We start from the raw sequence: 11,708 nt of genomic DNA, 5'->3' as shown, positions 1-11,708 counted from the left end.
TTATTTTCCCTATGTGTGGCTGTTGGGGTGTGTTTCCCCACCTGTTGTTGTTGGGTTGGGAATATCAATAATAAATATAAAATTAATAAACAAATGTGCCACTGTAAATGGAGATGCAACCAATATGGCATAGCAGTTCAGACGTCTTTTGTCCTCGTCTTGTCGTGTCCTGTATATATATATATTTACAACTTTTTTCACATACATTTTATTTTTATTTTCCATCAACTCATCTTCAAAACACTCTCCTGCAACCCGCCTCACCAATTTATATTTATAAAAAGTATTATTTACCTCGAATCTGTAATCCTCCAAGAAGCTAGCCTGAAACTAGCCAGAAGCTAGCCAGGAGCTAGCCAGAAGCTAGCCCAGAAGCTAATCCAGAAGCTAATCAGAAGCTAGTTAGCTTCTTTACTGGCAAATTGTTAGTATTCAGCTAACCACGGTTTGTGGTCATCAGCTATCCTTTAGCTCGAAAATCTATCGCCAGTTTTGTACGGCGCAGCGCGGCTCGGAACATACCGGACCAATTTTTCTCTCCATGTCCCTGGATTTCAACTGCTCTCTGGACATTCATACCCGGATCTCACAGCTAGCTAGCTGCTATCCGTGTGACTATCGGCTTTCGTCGATTCCGGAGCAAACATCAATTATTCCGGAGCTAGCCAGCTCCGTCAATCACGCCTGAGTTCCATCAATCACTCCTGGGCTGCAGTCACCTATCCGGACCCGTTTTGCTGCCTACGCGGAGCCCCACCGGGCCTTCACGGCTGGACTGCCGACGTTATCTACCCGAAGGAGATCCGGCTGGCTCCTCCGTCGCGACGTTACCTGAACGCCCATCTGTGGCCTGCTAACCGTTAGCTGTCTTACCGGCTGCTATCTGAATAGACAATCGGACAATTTATTTATTTTTATTATTGTTATGTTTTCTTCTTGGGCCTCTATAACTATATCTATTGTTTTTATTTTTGTTGTTGTTGTGTGATTTGGATTAATCCCCTCTACCACACGGAACCCCACTAATCTACTGACGGAACGCAAGAGGTGGCTAACAACAGACCTCCATCCTATGCTAGCTTGCTACCGATGGCCTGGCTAGCTGTCTAAATCGCCGTGACCCCCAACCAACCTCTCCACTCACTGGACCCTTTTGATCACTCGACTAAGCATGCCTCTCCTTAATGTCAATATGTCTTGTCCATTGCTGTTCTGGTTAGTGTTTATTGGCTTATTTCACTGTAGAGCCTCTAGTCCTGCTCACTATACCTTATCCAACCTATTAGTTCCACCACCCACACATGCAATGACATCTCCTGGTTTCAATGATGTCTCTAGAGACAATATCTCTCTCTTCATCACTCAAAACCTAGGTTTACCTCCACTGTATTCACATCCTACCATACCTTTGTCTGTACATTATACCTTGATGCTATTTTATCGCCCCCAGAAACCTCCTTTTACTCTCTGTTCCAGACGTTCTAGACGACCAATTCTTATTGCTTTTAGCCGCATCCTTATTCTACTCCTCCTATGTTCCTCTGGCGATGTACAGGTGAATCCAGGCCCTGCAGTGCCTAGCTCCACTCCTATTCCCCAGGCGCTCTCTTTTGACGACTTCTATAACCGTAATAGCCTTGGTTTCATGCATGTTAACATTAGAAGCCTCCTCCCAAAGTTTGTTCTATTCACTGCTTTAGCACACTCTGCCAACCCGGATGTTCTAGCTGTGTCTGAATCCTGGCTTAGGAAGACCACCAAAAATTCAGACATTTTAATTCCAAACTACAACATTTTCAGACAAGATAGAACTGCCAAAGGGGGCGGTGTTGCAATCTACTGCAAAGATAACCTGCAGAGTTCTGTCCTACTATCCAGGTCTGTACCCAAACAATTTGAACTTCTACTTTTAAAAATCCACCTCTCTAAAAACAATTCTCTCACCGTTGCCGCCTGCTATAGACCACCCTCTGCCCCCAGCTGTGCTCTGGACACCATATGTGAACTGATTGCCCCCATCTGTCTTCAGAGCTCATGCTGCTAGGCGACCTAAACTGGAACATGCTTAACACCCCAGCCATCCTACAATCTAAACTTGATGCCCTCAATCTCACACAAATTATCAATGAACCTACCAGGTACCTCCCCAAATCCTTAAACACGGGCACCCTCATAGATATCATCCTAACCAACTTCCCCTCTAAATACACCTCTGCTGTCTTCAACCAAGATCTCAGCGATCACTGCCTCATTGCCTGCATCCGTAATGGGTCAGCGGTCAAACGACCTCCACTCATCACTGTAAAACGCTCCCTGAAACACTTCAGCGAGCAGGCCTTTCTAATCGACCTGGCCGGGGTATCCTGGAAGGATTTTGATCTCATCCCGTCAGTAGAGGATGCCTGGATATTTTTTTTAAATGACTTCCTAACCATCTTAAATAAACATGCCCCATTCAAGAAATTTAGAACCAGGAACAGATATAGCCCTTGGTTCTCCCCAGACCTGACTGCCCTTAACCAACACAAAAACATCCTATGGTGTTCTGCATTAGCATTGAACAGCCCCGTGATATGCAGCTGTTCAGGGAAGCTAGAAACCATTATACACAGGCAGTTAGAAAAGCCAAGGCTAGCTTTTTCAAGCAGAAATTTGCTTCCTGCAACACTAACTCAAAAAAGTTCTGGGACACTGTAAAGTCCATGGAGAATAAGAACACCTCCTCCCAGCTGCCCACTGCACTGAAGATAGGAAACACTGTCACCACTGATAAATCCACCATAATTGAGAATTTCAAAAGCATTTTTCTACGGCTGGCCATGCTTTCCACCTGGCTACTCCTACCCTGGTCAACAGCACTGCACCCTCAACAGCAACTCGCCCAAGCCTTCCCCATTTCTCCTTCTCCCAAATCCATTCAGCTGATGTTCTGAAAGAGCTGCAAAATCTGGACCCCTACAAATCAGCCGGGCTAGACAATCTGGACCCTTTCTTTCTAAAATGATCTGCCGAAATTGTTGCCACCCCTATTACTAGCCTGTTCAACCTCTCTTTGGAAAGCAGCTGCGGTCATCCCCCTCTTCAAAGGGGGGGACACTCTTGACCCAAACTGCTACAGACCTATATCTATCCTACCATGCCTTTCTAAGGTCTTCGAAAGCCAAGTCAACAAACAGATTACCGACCATTTCGAATCTCACCATACCTTCTCTGCTATGCAATCTGGTTTCAGAGCTGGTCATGGGTGCACCTCAGCCACGCTCAAGGTCCTAAACGATATCTTAACCGCCATCGATAAGAAACATTACTGTGCAGCCGTATTCATTGATCTGGCCAAGGCTTTCGACTCTGTCAATCACCACATCCTCATCGGCAGACTCACAGCCTTGGTTTCTCAAATGATTGCCTCGCCTGGTTCACCAACTACTTCTCTGATAGAGTTCAGTGTGTCAAATCGGAGGGTCTGCTGTCCGGACCTCTGGCAGTCTCTATGGGGGTGCCACAGGGTTCAATTCTTGACCGACTCTCTTCTCTGTATACATCAATGAGGTCGCTCTTGCTGCTGGTGAGTCTCTGATCCACCTCTACGCAGACATAAGGATATATGAATGAGTGATGGTACACCATTCTGTATACTTCCATATGAGGCCCTTCTTTGGACACTGTGTTAACAACCCTCCAGGCAAGCTTCAATGCCATACAACTCTCCTTCCGTGGCCTCCAATTGCTCTTAAATACAAGTAAAACTAAATGCATGCTCTTCAACCGATCGCTACCTGCACCTACCCGCCTGTCCAACATCACTACTCTGGACGGCACTGACTTAGAATACGTGGACAACTACAAATACTTAGGTGTCTGGTTAGACTGTAAACTCTCCTTCCAGACCCATATCAAACATCTCCAATCCAAAGTTAAATCTAGAATTTGCTTCCTATTTCACAACAAAGCATCCTTCACTCATGCTGCCAAACATACCCTTGTAAAACTGACCATCCTACCAATCCTCGACTTTGGCGATGTCATTTACAAAATAGCCTCCAATACCCTACTCAACAAATTGGATGCAGTCTATCACGGTGCAATCCGTTTTGTCACCAAAGCCCCATATACTACCCACCATTGCGACCTGTACGCTCTCGTTGGCTGGCCCTCGCTTCATACTCGGCGCCAAACCCACTGGCTCCATGTCATCTACAAGACCCTGCTAGGTAAAGTCCCCCCTTATCTCAGCTCACTGGTCACCATAGCATCTCCCACCTGTAGCACACGCTCCAGCAGGTATATCTCTCTAGTCACCCCCAAAACCAATTATTTCTTTGGCCGCCTCTCCTTCCAGTTCTCTGCTGCCAATGACTGGAACGAACTACAAAAATCTCTGAAACTGGAAACACTTATTTCCCTCACTAGCTTTAAGCACCAACTGTCAGAGCAGCTCACAGATTACTGCACCTGTACATAGCCCACCTATAATTTAGCCCAAACAACTACCTCTTTCCCAACTGTTTTTAATTAATTTATTTATTTTGCTCCTTTGCACCCCATTATTTTTATTTCTACTTTGCACATTCTTCCATTGCAAAACTACCATTCCAGTGTTTTACTTGCTATATTGTATTTACTTTGCCACCATGGCCTTTTTTGCCTTTACCTCCCTTCTCACCTCATTTGCTCACATTGTATATAGATTTGTTTATACTGTATTATTGACTGTATGTTTGTTTTACTCCATGTGTAACTCTGTGTCGTTGTATCTGTCGAACTGCTTTGCTTTATCTTGGCCAGGTCGCAATTGTAAATGAGAACTTGTTCTCAACTTGCCTACCTGGTTAAATAAAGGTAAAATAAATAAATAAAAAATCCCTTGCTCTCCTGCGCCTAACAATCGTGTAATAAATCATGTGGAAATTGAGAAAGATGAGGTGACTAAACTGCTTGGAGTAACCCTGGATTGTAAACTGTCATGGTCAAAACATTTTAATGCAGTAGTAGCTAAGATGGGGAGAAGTCTGTCCATCATAAAGCGATGCTCTACCTTCTTAACAACACTATCAACAAGACAGGTCCTAGTTTCTACCTTCTTAACAACACTATCAACAAGGCAGGTCCTACAGGCCCTAGTTTCTACCTTCTTAACAGCACTATCAACAAGGCAGGTCCTAGTTTCTACCTTCTTAACAACACTATCAACAAGGCAGGTCCTACGGGCCCTAGTTTCTACCTTCTTAACAGCACTATCAACAAGGCAGGTCCTACAGGCCCTAGTTTCTACCTTCTTAATTAAGAACACTATCAACAAGGCAGGTCCTACAGGCCCTAGTTTCTACCTTCTTAAGAACACTATCAACAAGGCAGGTCCTACAGGCCCTAGTTTCTACCTTCTTAACAACACTATCAACAAGGCAGGTCCTACATGTCCTAGTTTTGTCGCACCTGGACTACTGTTCAGTCGTGTGGTCAGGTGCCACAAAGAGGGACCTCTGAAAATTACAATTGGCTCAGAACAGGGCAGCACTGGCTGAAAATGGTGGAGAGATTGACTTCATCACTACTTTTATTTATGAGAGTTATTGACATGTTGAATGCACCAAGCTGTCTGTCTAAACTACTGGCACACAGCTCAGACACCCATACATACCCCACAAGACATGCCACCAGAGGTCTGTTTAAACTACTGGCACACAGCTCAGACACCCATACATACCCCACAAGACATGCCACCAGAGGTCTGTTTAAACTACTGGCACACAGCTCAGACACCCATACATACCCCACAAGACATGCCACCAGAGGTCTGTTTAAACTACTGGCACACAGCTCAGACACCCATACATACCCCACAAGACATGCCACCAGAGGTCTGTTTAAACTACTGGCACACAGCTCAGACACCCATACATACCCCGCAAGACATGTCATGAGGCCTCTTCACAGTCCCCAAGTCCAGAACAGACTATGGGAGGTGCACATTACTACATAGAGCCATGACTACATGGAACTCTATTCCACAGTACTACATAGAGCCATGACTACATGGAACTCTATTCCACAGTACTACATAGAGCCATGACTACATGGAACTCTATTCCACAGTACTACATAGAGCCATGACTACATGGAACTCTATTCCACAGTACTACATAGAGCCATGACTACATGGAACTCTATTCCACAGTACTACATAGAGACATGACTACATGGAACTCTATTCCACAGTACTACATAGAGCCATGACTACATGGAACTCTATTCCACAGTACTACATAGAGACATGACTACATGGAACTCTATTCCACAGTACTACATAGAGCCATGACTACATGGAACTCTATTCCACAGTACTACATAGAGCCATGACTACATGGAACTCTATTCCACATCAGGTAACTGATGCAGCAGTAGAATCAGATTTAATAAACAGATAAAATACACCTTATGGAACAGCGGGGATTTTGAAGAGACATAAACACACACACACACACACACACACCAATACACACACACACACCAATACACACACACACACACACACCAATACACATCAATACACACACCAATACACTTCCTGGACCCCAGGAAGAACAGGTTGGCAGGTTTGGCAGCAGCTAATGGGAATCCATAATAAATACAAAATGCAAATGACACTGAATGTGTTCTACATAAACTACACTTTTTCAAATGTCACTATAAAGAAAAGGTGAATATATCTTGCATGTTATTGGTAGCTAACAACGGATGGTGGGCAGTTCACTTCCTGAACAGTCTTCAAAATGACCCCCTCAGAACTGAGTGACAGTACATGTATATCAAAACCAATATAGCTTTGTTTCATCTGGCTGTGAACACATTGTACAATAGTGTAATATTATTACACACAGAGTTTTTAAGGAGGCATACAACACCGGTCTGCAGAAACTGTGGGACGTACTTGGATATACATTGGGCAGGGGCATCATCAGACAACTGCTGGCGCTTTTATCCACTTGACATTGTGCCTTGGATGTTTTATGACTTCCGCCAAACTTAAACTTGGACTTTTTAACTCTCCCGCAGCCTGGTGTAGCACTTGCCTCTCTCCTGGCTTCCACCGGCCTGTACTGGAATCTACAACCCCTCCAAGGTGCTTCCACCGGCCTGTACTGGAAACTACAACCCCTCCAAGGTGCTTCCACCGGCCTGTAGTGGAATCTACAACCCCTCCAAGGTGCTTCCACCGGCCTGTACTGGAATCTACAACCCCTCCAAGGTGCTTCCACCGGCCTGTACTGGAATCTACAACCCCTCCAAGGTGCTTCCACCGGCCTGTACTGGAATCTACAACCCCTCCAAGGTGCTTCCACCGGCCTGTACTGGAATCTACAACCCCTCCAAGGTGCTTCCACCGGCCTCTACTGGAATCTACAACCCCTCCAAGGTGCTTCCACCGGCCTGTACTGGAATCTAGGTTTAGGTTGGGTTTATTGTGGGTCCCAGTGCTGCCTGGTTTCTAGTCTGTGGTTGGGTTCTGGCTTGGTTGGGTTTATTGTGGGTCCTAGTGCTGCCTGGTTTCTAGTCTGTGGTTGGGTTCTGGCTTGGTTGGGTTTATTGTGGGTCCTAGTGCTGCCTGGTTCCTAGTCCTAACCCTAACTTGGCCCACAAAACATTCACATCCTTTAGCAGACACTTATCCAGAGTCATTTACAGGACCAATTAGGATGAAGTGCCTTGCTCAAGGGCACATCGACTGATTTTTCACCTACTGTGGTAGGCTAGGGGATTCAAGCCAGCGACCTTTCAGTTACTGGCCCAACACTCTTACTGCTAAGCTACCTTACTGCTTGGCATGAGTCAGTGTGCAACAGGTAGGACGGAGTCAGGACACAGAACTGAGTAAAAACGTACTTTACTCAGATAATCACAAACAAATTCCATACAGGGAAAAATACTCCAGTTCGACACAACAGAGCAACAACTTAACAAAGAACAAACACGCACAAAACCATGTGGGAACCAGGGGGTTAAATAGGGAATAAATGAGAACGTAATGGAAACCAGGTGTGTACAATGAAGACAAATCAAATGGAAAAGGAAACGTAGATCGGTGGCGTCGACCGCCGCACGCCGCCCGAACAAGGAGAGGCACCAACTTCGGCGGAGGTCGTGACACTGCTAAGCTACCTGCCGCCCTCATCATAAAGAACGCCCAACCAAGAATAACTAAAACATACCGACAAGCAAGTCTTGTACTCCTAAAGTAGAGCTCTGTCTTTGTGGCCAATAACTGTGGCAGCATTCCAAACACTTAAAAGACACACCCTAATCCCCTCAGCCCTCAAATTAAGGGGACACTTCTGATGACGTTTCATGACGTCTGACGAGTATACACTTGCAGGGTGAGGAAGGAAGGAATGATTTTGACACTCGTTATGAGCTACAGTCAATTATGATTTCATGTCTACTTATATTAAATATATAATTATTAATATACACCTACTGTATGATAGCTAGTAAATTTATTAGCTAACTAACGTTAGCCTGCCTACTGTATGATATCTAGTAAATTTATTAGCAAACTAACGTTGGCCTGTCTACTGTATGATAGCTAGTAAATTAATTAGCTAACTAACGTTAGCCTGCGTACTGTATGATAGCTAGTACATTTATTAGCTAACTAACGTTAGCCTGCCTACTGTATGATAGCTAGTAAATTTATTAGCTAACTAACGTTAGCCTGCCTACTGTACGATAGCTAGTAAATGTATTAGCTAACTAACGTTAGCCTGCCCAGCTGGAACTTCTGAAGAAGGAAAATTTTTCATTTCTACAATTTCCAAAAGATTATTTTTACGAGACGTGTTTGTGCATTAATAGAACAATTTTTTCTTATTTACATTCGTTTTTACTAACACTTGTATGTTGACTCCATATTGATGTTGAGGTTTTACATTTTGGCTGACTTATCTTAGTGGATGTACAATCATCGCAAATTGAATTTTGGGGCGTTTCAGGTTCTGAAGTGAACATAAGTGTACACTCTCAAACTCTTACGTTGCAAACTTGCCTTGCTTGGCTAATCATTTGGACCTATGACAAATATGGCAGCGGGGATTCCCCCAAGGGCTGAGGTGAGGGGTGATTGTGTTGGAAGGGGGGTTGTGTTGGAGGGGGGTTGTGTTGGAGGGGGATTGTGTTGGAGGGAGGGGGATTGTGTTGGAGGGTTGAGGGGGATTGTGTTGGAGGGGAGGGGGATTGTGTTGGAGGGGTTGAGGGGGATTGTGTTGGAAGGGTTGGGGGTTGTGTTGGAGGGGGGATTGTGTTGGAGAGGTTGAGGGGGGGTTGAGGGTTTGGTTAGCGTGCCACTGTGGTATGGATCAACCCCCTGTCCCCTCCCTCTCCTGGTAGAGAAGTAAAGCTGCAGGAAATAGCACCAGACCCCAAATACTATCCAGACCCCAAATACTATCCAGACGCCAAATACTATCGAGGCCCCAAATACTATCCAGACCCCAAATACTATCCAGACCCCAAATACTATCCAGACCCCAAATACTATCCAGGCCCCAAATACTATCCAGGCCCCAAATACTATCCAGACCCCAAATACTATCCAGACCCCAAATACTATCCAGACCCCAAATACTATCCAGGCCCCAAATACTATCCAGGCCCCAAATACTATCCAGGCCCCAAATACTATCCTGACCCCAAATACTATCCAGGCCCCAAATACTATCCAGGCTCGGGGGCCTCTGGGGCCTTCAAAACACTCAGCCACATTCTCCTGTTGTTACAGCTGTCAAACATCTGCAGCAGTTTTCACAAGACAAACGGACTGACGGAAGGACGGACAGAGATACACACACAAATGTTTCTGTCTCACAAAGGACTTTGAGAAAATTAGCTTGGAGCAACTACGGGCAAACTTTTCACAAAAATAAATGTTTTCCAATTGAAGTTCAGACACCGCGTCATACTCTGATCAGAACCTGGAACAGGAAGTCTGATCTTCTGTCTAAAACAGTCAAACAGTTTTAACAACCACTATAGATTCACAAGAATCACTATGCTCTGAGAAAGGTATAGTTATGTATATATATATATATATATATATATATATATATATATATATATATATATATTATGAGATATGTATTACATTATGGTATATTAAGAACTCACCTCTCTTCTGCATAAAACTGAAGAGGTCATCAAGAAACTCTTTCCTCTTGACCTCATCGTCCAACTCGTACAACTAGAAGGAAAACAAGATTCACTTAGATAATAATCTCGTTAAAACTAGTTAAAACTGGTTCAAATGTGTTAAAACTGATTAAAACTGCTTTAAATTTTAAAACTGGTTTAAATGTGTTAAAACTGGTTAAAACTGGTTTAAATGTGTTAAAACTGGTTTAAATGTGTGAAAACTGGTTTAAACTGGTTTAAATGTGTTAAAACTGGTTAAAACTGGTTTAAATGTGTTAAAACTGGTTTAAATGTGTGAAAACTGGTTTAAACTGGTTGAAATGTGTTAAAACTGGTTAAAACTGGTTTGAATGTGTTAAAACAGGTTAAAATGTGTTAAAACTGGTTAAAACGTCTCAAAACTGGTTAAAACTGGCCTATTGGCAAACATGAGTCCTTTCGTACTGAGAAATGTCTAATAGAACTTACAGTAACCAGCAGGTAGCCTAGTGGTTAGAGTGTTGGGCCAGTAACCAGCAGGTAGCCTAGTGGTTAGAGCGTTGGGTCAGTAACCAGCAGGTAGCCTAGTGGTTAGAGCGTTGGGCCAGAAACCAGCAGGTAGTCTAGTGGTTAGAGCGTTGGGCCAGTAACCAGCAGGTAGCCTAGTGGTTAGAGCGTTGGGTCAGTAACCAGCAGGTAGTCTAGTGGTTAGAGCGTTGGGTCAGTAACCAGCAGGTAGTCTAGTGGTTAGAGCGTTGGGTCAGTAACCAGCAGGTAGACTAGTGGTTAGAGCGTTGGGTCAGTAACCAGCAGGTAGTCTAGTGGTTAGAGCGTTGGGTCAGTAACCAGCAGGTAGTCTAGTGGTTAGAGTGTTGGGTCAGTACCAGCAGGTAGACTAGTGGTTAGAGCGTTGGGTCAGTAACCAGCAGGTAGCCTAGTGGTTAGAGCATTGGGTCAGTAACCAGCAGGTAGACTAGTGGTTAGAGCGTTGGGTCAGTAACCAGCAGGTAGACTAGTGGTTAGAGCGTTGGGTCAGTAACCAGCAGGTAGCCTAGTGGTTAGAGCGTTGGGTCAGTAACCAGCAGGTAGCCTAGTGGTTAGAGCGTTGGGTCAGTAACCAGCAGGTAGTCTAGTGGTTAGAGCGTTGGGTCAGTAACCAGCACGTAGCCTAGTGGTTAGAGCGTTGGGTCAGTAACCAGCAGGTAGTCTAGTGGTTAGAGCGTTGGGCCAGTAACCAGCAGGGAGCCTAGTGGTTAGATTGTTGGACTAGTAACCAGCAGGTAGCCTAGTGGTTAGAGCGTTGGGCCAGTAACCAGCAGGTAGCCTAGTGGTTAGAGCGTTGGACTAGTAACCAGCAGGTAGCCTAGTGGTTAGAGTGTTGGGCCAGTAACCAGCAGGTAGCCTAGTGGTTAGAGTGTTGGACTAGTAACCAGCAGGTAGCCTAGTTGTTAGAGTGTTGGGTCAGTAACCAGCAGGTAGCCTAGTGGTTAGAGCATTGGGCACATAACAGTCACAGACCCTACTGGTAGCCTGTTGACACCACATCT

The 11,708-nt window shown here is 44.7% G+C and overlaps 1 protein-coding gene across 4 annotated transcripts in view; it reads right to left on the bottom strand.

Annotated features, from left to right (window-relative positions):
• Window positions 1-11,708, bottom strand: part of LOC112249411 (AT-rich interactive domain-containing protein 3A) — a 141,066-nt gene that overhangs the window by 40,667 nt on the left and 88,691 nt on the right. For all 4 annotated transcript variants that reach the window (XM_042320218.1, XM_042320216.1, XM_042320217.1 and 1 more), the window contains one exon: window positions 10,159-10,231. In XM_042320218.1, the coding sequence (XP_042176152.1) occupies window positions 10,159-10,231 (73 nt within the window). The remainder of the gene's footprint in view (window positions 1-10,158; window positions 10,232-11,708) is intronic.

The sequence above is a fragment of the Oncorhynchus tshawytscha genome, linkage group LG04, assembly GCF_018296145.1.
Source record: "Oncorhynchus tshawytscha isolate Ot180627B linkage group LG04, Otsh_v2.0, whole genome shotgun sequence".
Taxonomy (NCBI): Eukaryota; Metazoa; Chordata; class Actinopteri; order Salmoniformes; family Salmonidae; genus Oncorhynchus; species Oncorhynchus tshawytscha.
This window is presented reverse-complemented; position numbering and strand designations above follow the sequence as displayed.